General features: G+C 39.1%; 3 protein-coding genes across 5 annotated transcripts; 2 read left to right on the forward strand and 1 right to left on the reverse strand.

Annotated features, from left to right (window-relative positions):
- The first annotated feature begins 708 nt into the window (after positions 1-708).
- On the forward strand, positions 709-3,218 carry LOC135613748 (aluminum-activated malate transporter 1-like). The gene is made up of 6 exons (XM_065110787.1): positions 709-1,119; positions 1,210-1,350; positions 1,437-1,709; positions 2,112-2,224; positions 2,551-2,703; positions 2,799-3,218. The coding sequence occupies exons 1-6, from the start codon at positions 837-839 to the stop codon at positions 3,195-3,197; spliced, it is 1,362 nt and encodes a 453-aa protein (XP_064966859.1). The 5' UTR covers positions 709-836; the 3' UTR covers positions 3,198-3,218.
- A 2,725-nt stretch (positions 3,219-5,943) lies between these two features.
- On the forward strand, positions 5,944-11,573 carry LOC135615929 (uncharacterized). Of its 3 annotated transcripts, XM_065115024.1 has the most exons (5): positions 5,970-6,077; positions 6,161-6,916; positions 7,000-7,378; positions 9,590-9,717; positions 10,742-11,573. In XM_065115024.1, exons 2-5 carry the CDS (start codon positions 6,821-6,823, stop codon positions 11,195-11,197), a joined length of 1,059 nt encoding a protein of 352 aa, XP_064971096.1. In that variant the 5' UTR covers positions 5,970-6,077; positions 6,161-6,820; the 3' UTR covers positions 11,198-11,573. The 3 variants fall into 3 exon arrangements, 2 of the variants coding, with proteins under 2 accessions (XP_064971094.1, XP_064971096.1); XM_065115022.1 differs by having other exon boundaries at positions 5,948-6,916; XR_010488190.1 differs by lacking the exon at positions 9,590-9,717 and having other exon boundaries at positions 5,944-6,916.
- Positions 11,574-11,918: 345 nt separating this feature from the next.
- Positions 11,919-15,101, reverse strand: LOC135615930 (ADP,ATP carrier protein ER-ANT1-like). Its single transcript, XM_065115025.1, has 3 exons — positions 14,754-15,101; positions 12,644-13,015; positions 11,919-12,497 (listed from the first exon to the last, which is right to left on the reverse strand). The coding sequence occupies exons 1-3, from the start codon at positions 15,078-15,080 to the stop codon at positions 12,183-12,185; spliced, it is 1,014 nt and encodes a 337-aa protein (XP_064971097.1). The 5' UTR covers positions 15,081-15,101; the 3' UTR covers positions 11,919-12,182.
- Positions 15,102-16,438: the final 1,337 nt, after the last annotated feature.

Genomic DNA, 16,438 nt, shown 5'->3' on the forward strand with positions numbered 1-16,438 from the left:
GTGTCAAACCCTCAAATACACAGACTCTTGTTCTTCAAGAAAAAAATCTTTAAAATAAATTTCATATAGGAAAAGAATTCAAAACAAATCATTACTTGTTCAAAGTAAAAATGTTTTGCAGCGTACGTATGCATCCAAGTCACGGTAGGTCTCAATCCATGTTCCTCGACTCATCATCTTCGGCACGCATCTAACAGTGTGGCGAACAGCTAGCCGCCACCAACTCTCATGTCGGTAAAATACTGTGGTGAGAACAAAAAGGAGTTTTGACTCCCCACCTGTGGTACGGCCATACGGACTGCTGCTTTACAGATGGAGCAGCGGGTTCTGTACAGCTTGATCCGGTTAAAAGAATGCGTCAGAGATTGGTACATATGCATGCGGTCAAGTGGGTGGAAATGACTGAAATATAGTATTTTCGATCCATGAGAACTCTGGAAGTGACTTCTCTCGACTACTTTTGTGCCTCTCCCGAGAGATGGCAAGTAATGCACTGAACATTCCTTGTGACTCGAATATATGCTGTGGCACTGTGATCATTCCAATTTCGAAAGGAGAATCTGAAGATATTTCTTAATATTCTCACTACCCTTCTCTCTCGAAGAATCCTTTAGCTACCTATAAAGCCAAAGGAATTTTGTCCAGCGTGCAAACGCATATTCCAATCTTATATAAACGACGTTGGAGCACCATTTCCTTCTCATCCCCCTTTGCCTCCTTGTCCTGTAACCTCAGGTTGACCACCCGACCAAGGAGGGAAAGAGAAGCCTCGGTCGGAAGGCCACTACCTTGTGGGGTTTCTTCCACCCGCTTATTTCCACCGTCAAGATCAAGCTATGGAATTCGGTCTCCAAAGCAGTCAGAAGATTGGCTTCTCGCCATGGTGGTCCGACGCTATCTCACTAGTAGACAGCCTGAGCACAAGAGTCGTCGAGTTCTTCAGGAAGGTGAAGAAGACCGGAGAAGATGACCCGCGACGGATCGGGCACTCCTTCAAGGTTGGGTTGGCTCTCACAATGGTCTCCGTCTTCTACTACGTGACGCCCCTCTTTGATGGCTTCGGGGTTTCCACCATGTGGGCGGTGCTCACCGTAGTGGTGGTGATGGAATACACAGTTGGTTCGTGAGATCTTGTACTGCGATGTGTCTCGATGTTCGATTATAATGAACGTAACGAAAAACTGACATCTTCGTGATGTTGCTCCTTAGGTGGAACTCTAAGCAAGGGCCTCAACAGGGCTTTCGCAACACTACTTGCTGGTGCACTGGGAGTAGCAGCTCATCAGATAGCGGTCCACTGCGGAGAGAAAGGAGAACCGATACTTCTCGGCCTCTTCGTCTTCGCACTTGGTAAGCATAATTTCTCATACTTTCTCATCTTATGGGAGGCCATGCATGGGGTTCTGACGATGCAGTACTGCATGTCATCCCTCCAGCCTCGGCGGCGACGTTCTCTCGATTCATACCGGAGATCAAAGCAAGATACGACTACGGGGTGACGATATTTATACTGACGTTTAGCCTTGTGGCGGTGTCGAGCTATCGGGTGGACAAGTTGGTGCAGCTGGCTCACCAGAGGCTCTCCACCATTGCCATTGGTGTGGCCACTTGCCTGTGCACCTCAATCTTCGTCTTCCCCATCTGGGCAGGAGAAGATCTCCACAAGCTTGTGGCTGGAAACTTGGAAAAGCTTGCGAGCTTCCTCGAAGGTATACGAACAGTACTATCGAGGGCCACAGGCCGTGGCCCGGCGTGTCCACCCTAACACTAAATATCCTGCAGCTGAGAACAGCAAGCATGCTTACATGTGCACCTTAGAACAGTACAATTCTTCATTGTCATTAGAACAAAAAAGCATTCATTCGCAAACGAATCGGAGACAGGATGTTTTGCCCATGGCATCATGGGCCTTCCACCAACTTGGTGCGTCTCCAATTCCGCAAGTGCCCACGCTTTGTTTGACTCAGTAGACATGTGGTGCCACCCATCCCAAGGTGTAGAGGCAAAGAGCGCGATCTATATTGCCGTACAAGTAGTAGAAACAATCATGAAGTTCAACTTCTGCAAGAAAAAAACATTCGATGGTTCTAATTGATGGATGGAAATGGCAGGACTGTCGGCAGAATGCTTTGCGGAGAAAGGAGGGATTGAGAATTTGGAGGGCAAAACCTTTCTGCAGGCCTACAAGAGTGTCCTCAACTCCAAGCCCACTGAGGACTCCTTGGTAAGTCAATCCGTCCTTCCAATGTGTTATAATACTAGAGGTTTCTAGGGCAATCATGGTCTTACTTTCGTCTTTTATTAATCAATTAACTGATGGACAAGCTAAACTTTAACTTGTGTGCTTTATAGTGGTCGTCATCTTAAGTGCAAGTGCACCAACAGCACACTTTTTAACGGAGACTGCTTTTGTCGTCCCAACCTGAGCCAATTACCCGTCTTAATCTAAACAAGTTATTGTAGTAAGCAAGACGACGCCACGCCATAAGATGGCAGCAATCTATCAATGTCCCACGAGTTGCTGCAACTCACTATTGTTCCTTCTTGCAGGCAAATTTTGCGAGGTGGGAGCCGTGCCATGGTCGTTTCTGGTTCCGTCACCCGTGGAAACAGTACCTAAAGATTGGAGCTCTCAGTCGTCAGTGTGCTTCTTCCATGGACGCTCTTGCTGCCTACATCATCACCACCTCCACAAAATCCAAGGTACATTCTCTCTCTCTCTCTATCAAAACAGAGAAAGAAAATAATAATAATGTCGTGCTAAGGAAATCTAAAGACCCAGTTGAGTTTACCCGCAGACGAACACGGATCCGGATCTCCAACTAAGGATCCGAGCTGCATGCAAGGAGATGGCCACCGAATCCGCCAACACGTTGAAGGAGCTTTCAACGGCTATCCGGACCATAACCGTGCCTTCCGCGGCCGGCCGGCACGCGTCGGCAGCCGTGGCGGCGATCGGAAAATGGAGGGACTCCCTTTCCGACGACATCGCCCTGCCCGAATTCCTCCACGTGGCGACCACCGCTTCCCTCCTCGCCGATTTGGTCCTCCGGGTCCAGAAGATCGCGGGCTCGGTTGAAGAGTTGGCTCGCCTCGCCCACTTCAAGCGACCCGAGCCGCCAGTTCACGATGCCAAGATTAAGCCGGTTGTCGGCGAAGATAGCCCGTCACACCTGTCCATTACCTTAGAGAAATAAGAGTATATATATATATATATATATATATATATATATATATATATATATATATATATATATATATATATATATATATATATAAAGAAGAATATTGGATGGGTCGTGGTACTTCAAAACTTGTTACGTGATAATATTCTTAAATAAAGATTGTGTCCCGAAATATTCTTTCAATAGCTCAATTAAAGATTTGTGTCCGACTAAATCAACGAATTGGACTAAACCGAGATTGTAGACATTTCTTGTACACGTACATGAAATAATATACATATATGTAACCAAGAAGAAAGAAATTCTAATAGAAAATGAGGTCGTTCGCGTGGCATAAGATGGGCCATATATCATTCGATGATTTAATATTTTGATTGACTGTTATTGTTGATCGATGGCTAACTTTAAATAATTGGGAATTAGTGGTTTATATTGTGTTGTCGTACTTATTATATAATGACCGCAACCATAAGTATTTTGACGCCAAATCTTTTTGGATAAAAGTATAAAAAATTAGCTTTTATACAATTTACCAAATTTAAGTTAAATCGATCATATTAAGGATATCCAGAACTCAATTTTGTGTATTGTTTAGTTGTGTACTCAACCTTCATGTGGTCATTGATGCCCTTTGGTTTTGTGGGATTTTATCGATATCAACAAGTCATACATGAACAATATATGATTTAGGCTGACTTAGTGTAGACCATAGTGTCTACTTTGAGGTGTCTTGTGATATTGTAAATTATAAATTAAGATTTTGAAAAAAATAAAATTATGGATAATTAAAATTTCACCATGGTTTATACATTATGTTTTTTTTTTTTTTACATACATGTATGTATTTAATTCTAGCAAAGATATTACATGCATGTATGACATATATGCCCCATCAAATGGTAAGATCCTCAACATATACCTCTTTTGGAGAACATCCATCGAGAATACTCAATTTAACCACTTATAACCATGGTTACAACGCCAATACTCTTAATACCATGGTAAGAATCCAAAGGGTATTCCTATACATTAGAGTTTCAATTAGAAAGGTCAAACATGGTCAACTAACTAAGATTAAACATAATGGCCTATATGCAATTTTCAAAATTTGCAATTTATATACAAAAAGTTAGACCTACCAATTATATAATCTTATTACCAAGTCATGATACAAATTTTTTTTTGTCGAAAATGAAGCTTGGAATTCAACTTCAACTGCAACAATCACTTCAATTTTTGTACCCAAATAATTTGTAAGAGCAGCACAAGAAGTTGTTTATTCTATAGTCTTCACTTCATTTTTCAATAATATTTGCATATGGTTTTCTCTCTCCTCTTTTATTATATACATATATAATTTATTTCATCAATTTCATACTTTAGAAATAATTATTTAATCGGAATAATCTCGATCTTCACCCTATTTTACAAAGTAAATTGCCAACCAAATGCGACTACCAAGTCAGACATGAATGCTATCCTCTTTCTTAAAGCTCTCCTAAATTTGAACCTTGGTGTGTTATATAGGTAAAAAGTAAAAGGAATCCATCCTTGGGTGGGTTGACTCTCGGTATATATGTTCTTCCTGGAAGCATCCAGTTGGTGTTGGCATTAGGTAAAATGTCGACATGATGTCTGCTATCAAATATTAGCCCGAGTCTCCAAAGAAACTGACGTGTGAAATCACCATTGCATCTCTCTACCTGTTTCGAGTGCGGTAAAGGAAACAAAAGACTGTCACTTTAACGAGCAAGAAGTAACTCTATGACAAATGCACATACACTAATCGACTAAGCAATCCAGGTTTATGACAGAAAGCATGCAAGCCAATACAACAAGAAGATTAAATCTGGAACTGCTGTGAGTGAGTGAGTGAGTACCACTCGAAATATGAACCATCTACAGATCAATCCCTCTGAGAAGATGGAACAATGTTGATGTTTGCATGCACGAGAGCAACCCCTGAGGTGGAGTTTGAGCTGTGCCCCACTGATATCCAAGTGGCCTTAGAGGAAGAAGATTTGGACCGCTCGCTTAGTCTCTGAGGAGACAAGGCATGCAGATTCAGCTATAGCTTTAGAGAAAGCGAGGACCAACATCACATAAAGGACCATATCACACCCTCTTAATCTTCGTCCTCTTTGTCGATCTAGTGACCACGAGCAACTGTGCTGAGCTGTGCAACGACAACGAGCGTGTGACTTCCCCCTTTCTTCCCACCATCAGCTTCTTCAATAGGTCTCTAGGTTTTAGGGTTTACCTATTATCACATTGTTCGCAGAAGAGGCTACGCATGCTTTGGGGAATACCTACCCTTCACGATTCCCAAACAACTTTGCTGCAGAGTGTGTGTACGTACGGATTCTCCTGTGTCCTGCCATCTCAAAAGAGCTACTTAATTAAGAGATAGATGATAAGCCTCTATGATTACTTTACGAGCTCCACCACCGCACCTGTGGCGTAGGACAGTGCGTTTTGGTATAGGGCATTGTTGATGAAGGTACCGTACCTATTGGCTGATGAATGATGACGAAGATACACCATAATCGCATGTGGTAAAACACACACATTTATCTTGTATAATATAGAGATAGGTCGGTGTAGATAATAGCCTACGATTGTGACATCTTGGTCATTATTGACCATCCATTGTGTAAAAAGACATGACGACTGTATTTTGAAGTTAAGATAGATAGACGGATGATCCAATTTAAAAGCCGAACGGTTTAAATTCGGATCGAAACCTGATTTAAATCAATCCGACCCGATCCGTGGTCACATCTCTCATAATTACGAAATCGATCCGGACCGTTTGCCTCCATCCTCACCAGCGCAGTGATTCCACCCCGCGACGGCAATCTGATCGCCGTCGATGCGTCTTCTCCGTCGAGGGTTCCCCACGAATCCATATCTATCTCCCTCGATTCGTGTCGCCCTTTCTTGATTCTGGGCTCCATCTCTGCTACTGATTGCAGAATCGCGGACCTCAGGTGCTCTCCCACGGACGATGAAGCGGATCTCCGGAGCGTACCAGTCCAGCTATGGAGATGACGAAGGCGGCGCCTCGTTCTGGCGATCTCTCGTAGCTCTCCGTCTCTCCCTCTCCTCACGGGTTGGATGTCCAGTTCATAGCCGGCTCAGATCCGGTATCTTGGATCGGAGTGTGAGACAACGGGATCCGAATCCATCAAAACGGGTCCGACGAATTGACTCCGTTCCGGCATGAATTTGATCCGTTTTGCAGGTGCGGCCCCAGGTGCTCTTCTCAGTTCGACGTTTCCGGCCAAATGCTATTCGTCTTCGTCGCGTCGCCCACTCCTCGTCCTTCAAGACCTCTCTCTTTCTTCCCTCAGTCCTCCACGGAGGATTAGCAATTTCCACTCGTCTCGATCGCAACGTTCACCATCATTCTTGCTCCAATTCATCTGGCTGCTTTTAGAAGCGATCTTGCGTCGCCCCCTCCTCGTCCTTCAAGCCCTCTCTCTTTCTTCCCTCAGTCCTCCACGGAGGATTAGCAATTTCCACTCGTCTCGATCGCAACGTTCACCATCATTCTTGCTCCAATTCATCTGGCTGCTTTTAGAAGCGATCTTTGTAGATCTTTCTGCTCTCCCCGCAGTTCTTGATACACGAGGATGGGAAGGATCCGAACCTTAGGAGCGATCCTGTCGGTTCTTTTCCTTTTGGTTGCATCCGTTGCTTCATCTCGTGTTCTACTTGATGATGATAAGGTAAAGTCTGAATTTTTTCTTATTTTTGCTCCTGCGTCGTTCTTGAATTAGGGTATAGGAGATGTCTGATAAGTTCCAATCAGGTTTCGCTATCTGCGGCCCCGAATCCGGTTGCTTCAGCGAAAAGCAATGTTTCTGGATTGAGCCAGAAGCCTCCACCAAAACCTAACGACTCAACTGTTCCTGGTGGTTCTACCTATCCACCACAACCCAGCAAGATAGAGAATAAATCTCCACAAAATTCGATCTCTGGAGAGCAAACCAAGAAAGATGATGGTGCAACAGGATATCCGAGAAGGGAAGAAGACAATGCTAAATCTGGAAGCTCTGGCTCGACTAAAGAGAAAAGTATGAGCCCGACTAAACTGGAAGATAATTATGTGGTAAAGGAGACTTGCGGACCTCAATCTACTAGATGCGTTAATGATAAGTTGGTCGCTTGTCTTCAACATTCTGAAAATGGTAAAACAACCCTCTTGATTTTCTAATTCTGCAGTCCAAGCTATGCATAGTCGTATGTTCTAGTGGAATAATGTTACTAGATGGTTAATTATCCTTCACATCTGTAGTGGTTTTCCGATGATCTCCCGTTCCTGCAGAAAATGTAGATGGAATCTGGTCTTCAGGAGCAATTCCTACTTCTATTAGACCTTCAATCTAATATTTGTTCTTTACCTTTGAAATCCATAATGACTAGTTACGATTTCTTGTCAGCATTCCTGATACTGGGATACCTTTTATTGTATTTTAACTTATTTCTTGAAGCCTGTCTAAACCCTTTTCAGATTCTTCATTTTTTCTTTGAAAATTATTCAATCTTCTTTATAGTTTTATAAAGCTTTGCAAAGGATTGTACATTTGCAATCTCCTAACTCAATGATCTGAGCTGCCCCATTATATTGCTGCTTCTCTTTGTAGCAGTACTATTTTCACTTGATAAATACTGCTCCAAGCTGTTGTAGCACCACTTCAGTTTCTCATAACATATGCCTCTTCTCATCGCTGAAACAATTTGTTCCAGTCCACCTAATGCAAGCAGAAGATCTCAGCACCGAGTACATTGTAGTAATGGCATTCAAAATTTGTACTGATGCCTCAGTATGATTTGTTATTGGAGTTTGGTTTGGGACAACATAAGAGTCTTATGTGAACTATAAATTATTTCTCTATATATTGTGCAGTTAGTTTTTAAAAATAGAATTTAGACAGATTACATTTTATTAAATTAGCTACAACATAGACAACATCAAGAATTACTTTTATAGAGTTTTAGGGTTTTAGTCCAACCATTGTATGTCCTCATCACTTCTGCAACTTACTGTTGCAAAGGCATTTTATAAGTTGGAAGAGCCCATTTGAACATGTACATGCACAATTTTGCAATTATCGGCTGTGAGGGGTTGGGGGAGTGCACATTCTTTAAATAATAGAGGGGTCAATGTTGGCCTTTCTAGTCTCCCTCTATGTTGTCTTTGCCTAGGCAGAAGATTTTTGTAATAATAGTTAATACCTTACTCGTCCGTTGTAAAGTACCTCAAAGGCAAACAAGATACGAGAATCAAAGATTTTGCATCTTTCTCCTTGTAATTCTTCTATTATCTTTTGCATTCAGGATTCTCCATTTCCTTCTTTGTATGAACTGATTAATGTTACCGACATGTTCTATGTTGGTTTCTACTTTATCATGTATGATCTATGTGGCAAGTGTTTAAGTGACAGAAGCTGTCTCTCTGTAGAATTCAAGATGCATATACTGACTCTACCTCCCTAATTGATGGGAACCTTGTGCACTGAGCTTGCTGTTTTTGCCCTAGCTCTGGCCATCCATGGTTTGTTGGGTAGAACATTACTTAAATCTAGGTCTTTGTCATGTCCAGGATAAAGTTTACATCCCTCTGTCCTAATGTAAGTTGCACCATTAGTTAGTGGAAATTCACCAAGAGGAAGCAAAGGCTTAACTAGGTTAAGCTACCTTTCAAAATCTCAGACTTGACCTTTTATACCATGGTGTTAGACTAGTTTCTCACCAACAAATTTCAGAAAAAATGAATGTGGTTTCTGGCTTGATTATAAGAATTTTATAAACTTCTATGAAAGAATTAAGCTTGCTTCCAGATGATGTTATACATTGAATTTTCAGTTTCTTTTGCTAAAAATTCATAAGATCCAAAAGCTAAAAGAAAAAAGTGACTGGGAATCACCAAATTAAAGCAATGATCTCATGGCACTATTGAAACTTATTCAGATGTAAGTAGTTTAAAGGGGATACAGAAAGCAAGTTTCCAAGTAAATTCAAGTAGGTACCATATTTTTAGCAATTGTAGCATGGCAATAGGTACCAGAAGTTTGACAATTACTAACGATGAATAGGTCCCTTTTCCAATGGGATACTGTTTGCAGCCAGCAAAGATATCCTGATTTTATGCTTTTCTTCATAGATTTCTTTGTATCTCCTTTCTGTGTTGATTGTTGTTCCCAAAAGAAGTATTTTGAGGATAAAGTTGTTTACACGATCGAGCGCCTTTCATAAAATTCTTGTTTCTACACTGCTTTCTTTCTTTTACATGCAATTGTCAGATGGAAAAAAATACAAGAAAACCATGAAGCTTTTGTATTAGTCATTTTGTCCACCTCATCGTATCTTTGTTTGTTCTCTGCTTCCATTATTTGCAGATTCAAATAATTTGTCCCTTTTAGTCCAGAATATTGGGGATGATGATTTTAATGTGAAAATTTGGGGAACACCTGCTTTACATATTGATCATGATATTGGACCTCTATCCAGAAACATCTCCAAGAAGGTTCATTCTCCTTTTCACTACCATATGGCTTTCCTTAAATTGCAATGTTTAGAACAACTATTTTATTTAGATATGTGGGAGATAGTATCGTTGAACATATTAAAATGTCAACAATGCTTACTATGCCTAGGTTATTCTGAAATTTCTTGTGCTGTGCAAATGAAGAGATTTGTTTTCTACTTAAAGCATTTATTAGTCATTGAAACTAAGAAATAAATACTGTACCCATCATGTACAACAAACTTGGATTCTTAGCGAGTTAATTTTAAATAGGTGTTATGGTTCCCCAGAGCAAAATCTGTGGATGGATGGAGAAAAAAAATCAAAATAATAAGATGAAATTTAGAAAAAATAAAAGAATTTTTAGCATATATAAATACATTTGTTTCCTTTCTGCAGATTATATTTTATATATTCTATAATATATGCCTTATTTTTTATTTTTTTATTTATTATTTTGATCGACTTGGACCCATTGATCCAATCCGACATTGATCCCAATAATATTATCCATAATTGATTCCATTACCAATATTGATAGATGAAATAACAATACTAGAGAATATAAAGTATAAGAAAGAATTTAGCAAAAAAGTAGTGGTGGCTAAATTGATGATCTTATACAGGGTTGATTACTGGCATTATGTCAAAGAAGATATATGAAAAAAGGTTGCTTTAAGATCAAGTATATTAGTTGGAGTATAGAAAATTTTACCTTGTCATGTGCAGTTTAAGCTCATCTAGCCATGTAGGAATCTCTTTTAATTCCTATGGCTTGGGAAGGGATGAAGAAATCACAAGCTGTCATCTCACGGAAAGTCTGGAATTTATGGAGCTTGTGCTCTTCAGATGCACTGTTTGCTAAGCTAAATATATGATAATCTTCTTTTCCCGAAAGTTACCTTTATCATTACTCTTGTTGGATATGGGTCTATACATCTTTCTTCTCTTTGGAATATATATATATATTCCTGATGTGTGGAAAAGCAACACATTTACATGCATGCAATGGCTTTTCTTGCAGATTAATATTCCAGTTAATTATTGGAATGTTACAGAAATTGTTCTAAATGCGGGAAAAGGGGACTGTGTTCTTCACATTGCAACATCAGTTTCTAACTGGAACCTTCTCCAGCAGTTCCTTGCTTATGCAACTCGTCTGACCCCAATTTATGGCACCTACTTTTTACTTGTTACTGTGGTTCTTGTTGGCGGAACATGGGTCTGTTGCAGATTTAGGAAGAGAGGAAAGAGAGATGATTCTGGCATCCCATACCAGCAGCTTGAGATGGGAGCACACCCACAGTCCAGTTCTGCAGCTGACTCCATGACTGTTGATGGCTGGGATGAGTGGGATGATGATTGGGATGACGAATCAGTGACAAGGCCTCAGAAACACACTACTCCTAGTGTTTCATCGAATGGTCTTACTTCAAGGACTCCAAAGAAAGATGGTTGGGATGCAGACTGGGATGACTAGGCTTTTAACGAGGTAAGAGAATGGAAGTTATCCAAGAAAGAGGAATGACCAAGGAAAGTCCATCTCAAGGAAAGAAAAAAAGAATGTTACAGCTTACAGAGTATGAAGGTAGCATCAGGTGGATTTTGCATGAGCATTTCAGATAGAGCTTGTCCTGCTTAAAATGTTCTGATGGGTTTCTTGGAAGATGAAAGCAATCGTGTGTTTGTAAAATTTTGTACGCTAGATTCAGTTGTCATTCCATATTCCTTTCGGTTGATACATAAAACAAAGTTCTGTTGGCCGAGTCCAATGATCTTTGATTGGAACATTCAATTTAGACAGTTACACACAAAATGTGAAACTGTATGAATGGATCTGTTTGGTTACAACTTCATTCCCTGTGGATGGTGTTTACATCTGAGTTGTAGCATTGAAAGACATTTACTTACTATGTCTCTAGCCAAGCGAAGCATATATGAGGCACTGTCGTCATTTGATGATTTCTGCTTCTTTTCAGAATAAATAGGAAATGATTGGGCTTTGTCTTCTCCATGTTGTTGTTGCCTCAGATTCAGGGTTCGCTCAAAGCATAGCTGGGTGATCATCAAATATACCTTTAAATATGGATACATGCTTTCATTTCAAGCCATGGCTGAACCAAAATTACAACTTAGCACGAAGAACATGAAGCAGAGTGCTAACACCAAGAATTGCCCCAAAAAAAAACAATGGCACAACCTTCAAAACACTATTTTCTATTGCTTGATCTTTAGCTGTTGAATTGTTTCAAATTATATCTAGAAAATTGACAAGTACAATTTCACATACTTTACATCTTGTCTCCTTATGTACAAGGTAATTAAATTTGGCATACAGATTCTCTTCGGAGAGTCTCTCTTCCTCTAATTTCCAAAGACTGCATTTCTTGCAATGAGAAGCATCATTCACAACCACATATGTATCATGAAAAATGGTCTTTATTCATTTTTCAAACAGGTCAACATCATTTCAGACCCTCTCTAAGCTTGTGCTCGAGACCATAACCGTGCCCACTTGTAATTCGTTGGAGTTGGTCATATCCTGCAAGAACTCCTGCTCCTGCCATACCGGAAAGCATGTTTGCGGCAGCTCCTCTAAACAGAGCAAATGAACCCTCTCTGTAGATGATCATTCTCATTGCATGGTATGCATTTTTATACTTGGCAGGCTGTCCAGAAGTCAACATCATTCTCCGGCGCAGTGTATCGAAAGGGTATGCGCAGATGCCAGAAAATGTCGTCACGCTCCAGCCCAACATGAAACTGGCTAAGAAGTTACCCTGCAACAAATCAATCAATTTCTTAATGGCCAATAAAGAACAGAAGCGGAAAAAGAAATTTGCTTGTTAGCGAGAAATGAAGCGCCTATGATCAAGTAAATTCACAGCTCACAATCTCATATGAAGAGTAAGAGTTAGACAATTACCTCTAGCGGTCCAACTAGAACAACAGGCTTCAAGGTATCGTAAATGCCGAAATACAGGCCCCGATACATAGTGATGCCCATTATAGAAACCCCAAAACCTCGATACAAGCCAGCAACGCCATCACTTGCTACTGTCTTCCTGTACACATCAAGTAGCCCTTTAAACTGGCGTTGACTGTTAGCCTTGGATTCAATTGCATCTGTGGCTAGCCGGGTTCGTGCATAATCTAAATGGTACAGTAACATGGATGTCATCGCTCCAGCTGCACTACCTGAAGCTACATTCCCCGCTAACCACTTGATATAACCATCTTTCTCTTTTGAGCGACCAAAAAGGCTCCGGAAGTAGCCCTTGAATGCAAAATTAAAGGCCTATTGGAAAAAAGGGCAGGGCCAACCGTGTTACTGTTTAAGATAGTTCAAATAATAATACAATTAAAAAATTGTGTTGAAGGATATTAAAGTAAGGGTATGAAGCACAATAACTACAAGTGTGGACTTCACTAAAAATTGAATGTTTGAACTTTTGAGCTACGTCTATTTAGATGCAAGGAACAAATTTCTTTGAGGCATGCATGTCAATCATGTAAAACTTGGAAGTGTTTGAAAATTTGATGTATTGTCTAATAGAAGCAGAATACAACTTCCTTTGAAGCACATTTTATTTATATAACTTATATTTTCTTTATGATCTCTTATAAGATGTTTGAAAAGTTTGTATGGTTGCGATGAGAATGTTAAGGTAGATGAACACAATTAGCAGGAATAATAGAAGAAAAATAATATGTTTATTCATGGACAGTCAAGTGCAACCCTAATGCTAAATAGTAAATAAAATGAGGAAAAATTATTACTAAGGTAGCATGCTCATACTTAAGGAGATCTATATATATTGTGGCTAAATGAGACAAATCGATTAACATTGTTAGTGAGGTGAGGAGAGATAAAGGGAGACTAAAGAAAATATTTGAATTTTATTAATTTAACTAGAGATTTTTGTATAGAGCTCAAAGATGGAAAATCATTCATGAAGATGATCCCAAACAGTTGGAACATTACAGCTTGTTCATATTGTTCTCTCTTAGAACGACAATCTAGCTTATTGTTTGTTTACAAATTTTTTTATAGGAGAATTTACTCATATTAAAAAAAAAAGAGTAAGATCATCACTGCAACGATGAACACCTTGCGTTTATAGCATATCATATTATCTTTTGGTGACAAATCACTCATTACAGTAGATGCCTCATGCAAGGACATGATAACAGAAAAAAACATAAATGTGATGTTTCAGTCTGTTTAGAATGTTCGGAGTTTTTAATGCTCTGAGAAATGTAATAAACTTGTTATTCAATGTGATGACCAATCAGCCTTTTCCTACTTTGGTCTTGTTTATAATTTGGTTCTCCTGTTGTTGTCTTCTCTGATGACTCATGCACTCCATTAAAACAATCTGCTGTAAACTCAACAGCTGCAAACATTTAGCATGTCGAGCAAGCGGGACGTGAAACTGCAAGGCTATCTGATAAGAGGAGACCTAATCTATCAAAGTGTTGCAATAACTATAGGACACTCTACACCAGCTGACAACTATTTTGACTTGTTCCCTTGTCAAAGTTGTAACTTTCGGCATAAGTGGCTTCCGCTAAAACCTAAAACGTCACACACATCTTCTATGCTAGAAGATGCTTTAGGCACTCCCCAACCAAGCATGCAAAGCATCGGCGCCATCCAAGGGAATCCGATTAAAATTTCAAACATTCCACCTAACTAGAGTAGAACTTCTCCTCCTTGTAATCAATTAATTCAGTAATATTAGTTCAAAGATGGGTTACTGAAAAAGAGGCTCTAAACCTATATTATCTCAAGTTGTATCATGAGTTTTGCTGATGTGATTAATTTTCTCATGAAGACATCATTAACCAATGATATCACCAGAAAACATTGTGATTTCATATTTTTCTTCTGAATATTGCATAATATGAAATTATTTTTAACTTTGATTCTACTAAAAATCATCAAAAGAAAGCAGATTTACGAACGATTACAACAAATACTCTCATGCAAATTTACCCCTAATTCTCGAGGCATACTCCTAGAAATTTCCAACCTGGGTTGGGAAATATCGGATGACATTGGCCTGGTTGCCTCGCCAGAATGCCAGAACCCCTTCCTCTCTGAGAACCCTAGCGAAGCAGTCCCGGATGCCTCCGTACGGCATCGTCAGGTACCCCCTTCTCATAAGCTCCCCCTGGTTCTGAAGCAGGAGCTTCACCCGCTCCACGGGCGCGGCCCCGCTCTTGGCCACCACCGCGGCGGCCCCGCCCATGAGGAAGTCCGCAGCCATCTTCTTCGACGGCGGCGCCGCCGCCGCCACCATGGCAGCGTCGGCGGCAGGCCCCATCTCGCCCTCTGCGTCACAAACTTTCCATCGCATGCTGTGACTAAATATGGAATTGGAAGCGGTGGGAATTAAGTTCTTATAAATAAATAAAGAGGAAAATGACAAAGAAATAGATGACTGTGACGAGAGATGAGAGGTTGAGATATATGATTCGAATCATCATGTCACGGATGAGTAGGACACACAATATATGAGAGGTTGAGATATATGATTCGAATCATCATGTCACGGATGAGTAGGAAACGCAATAAGATATGGGTACAGTTCATCTCGATCCCGCAACCCATGATGTTGAAGCGGGCTTGATTGGGCCAACATCAATTTTCTCAACTTTTTTTTTAGTGATAATATATATCATAATCATTTGGTAAAAATTAATAATTTAAAAATCTCATTTAATAAATTTATAAAAATATCAATTAATTTTATTTGTAAATACCTTGTCCTCGGTGATGATGATGATGATGATGAGATCTTGATATATGATATGTTAAGTTAGATTTTGATTGAGACGTAAAAACTACTGATATATCAAAATTATTTAATAAAAATTAATAATTTAAAATCTCATCTAATAAATTTATAAAAATATTAATTAGTTTAATTGGTAAATATGATAATATAGTCCCCTTGTGTTTTATAAAATAAAAAAAATAAAAAATAAAAACGATTTTAAATATTATATAAAATTTAAAAATATTTATAATGCTTGAATTATTCACGACAGTTAGTTATTTTTTTTCTTCCTTTTATTGTTTGTATTTTGTTAAAAGTTTTCTCTCGTTTTCTCCTCTCACACACTTCTATTTAAAATTTTACATTAGATTAGAATTTCAATGTCATTATACTAATTATGAAAATTTAACTATAACGACATATTGATTGTATATGTTTGACATGTGAATATTTTAGATCAATCCCTCAAAAGATATATACCTTCAATTAGACAAATTTTGTTAATATCGGTCCATTTAGATTTATTTATCGAAAAATTGAAGGTCCAAAATCTCATAAGATATAATATAAAATATTTGTTTGGTGAGGATGGACAAAATATTGAGTATTTGAAATTGATATTTTTTTTTAAAAAAAATAAATCTCAGCATAAAATATTTATTCAATAAACCTAATATAGTAAATTTCAAATAATCATCATTCACATACCTTTGTCCATAAAATACTTCAATTTTTTTATAACCAACCCTAGCTGACAATCAAAATTGACATCTACTTATTTCTTTTTCTCTTTTTATTTCGAGGGTTGACAATGGAAAAAGAGGTAAAAGTATGCAAGAGTGAGATTTATTTTTATAAGAAAAAACCCTATAAATTTCCATTACATCAAACAACATCTTCACTTGTACAATATTATACTAATATACAATAATACA

This window comes from Musa acuminata, chromosome BXJ2-6, assembly GCF_036884655.1.
Source record: "Musa acuminata AAA Group cultivar baxijiao chromosome BXJ2-6, Cavendish_Baxijiao_AAA, whole genome shotgun sequence".
Lineage (NCBI taxonomy): Eukaryota > Viridiplantae > Streptophyta > Magnoliopsida > Zingiberales > Musaceae > Musa > Musa acuminata.

Coding starts and splice junctions, on each gene's coding strand:
- LOC135613748 (XM_065110787.1), top strand. CDS start 837: ATGGAATTCGGTCTCCAAAGCAGTCAGAAGATTGGCTTCTCGCCATGG. Junction 1,710..2,111: donor GCTTGCGAGCTTCCTCGAAG/GTATACGAACAG, acceptor TGGAAATGGCAG/GACTGTCGGCAGAATGCTTT. Junction 2,225..2,550: donor AGCCCACTGAGGACTCCTTG/GTAAGTCAATCC, acceptor TCCTTCTTGCAG/GCAAATTTTGCGAGGTGGGA.
- LOC135615929 (XM_065115022.1), top strand. CDS start 6,821: ATGGGAAGGATCCGAACCTTAGGAGCGATCCTGTCGGTTCTTTTCCTT. Junction 7,379..9,589: donor TCTTCAACATTCTGAAAATG/GTAAAACAACCC, acceptor CATTATTTGCAG/ATTCAAATAATTTGTCCCTT. Junction 9,718..10,741: donor CCAGAAACATCTCCAAGAAG/GTTCATTCTCCT, acceptor CTTTTCTTGCAG/ATTAATATTCCAGTTAATTA.
- LOC135615930 (XM_065115025.1), bottom strand. CDS start 15,080: ATGCGATGGAAAGTTTGTGACGCAGAGGGCGAGATGGGGCCTGCCGCC. Junction 13,016..14,753: donor TCCGATATTTCCCAACCCAG/GTTGGAAATTTC, acceptor TTTTTCCAATAG/GCCTTTAATTTTGCATTCAA. Junction 12,498..12,643: donor TTCTAGTTGGACCGCTAGAG/GTAATTGTCTAA, acceptor GATTTGTTGCAG/GGTAACTTCTTAGCCAGTTT.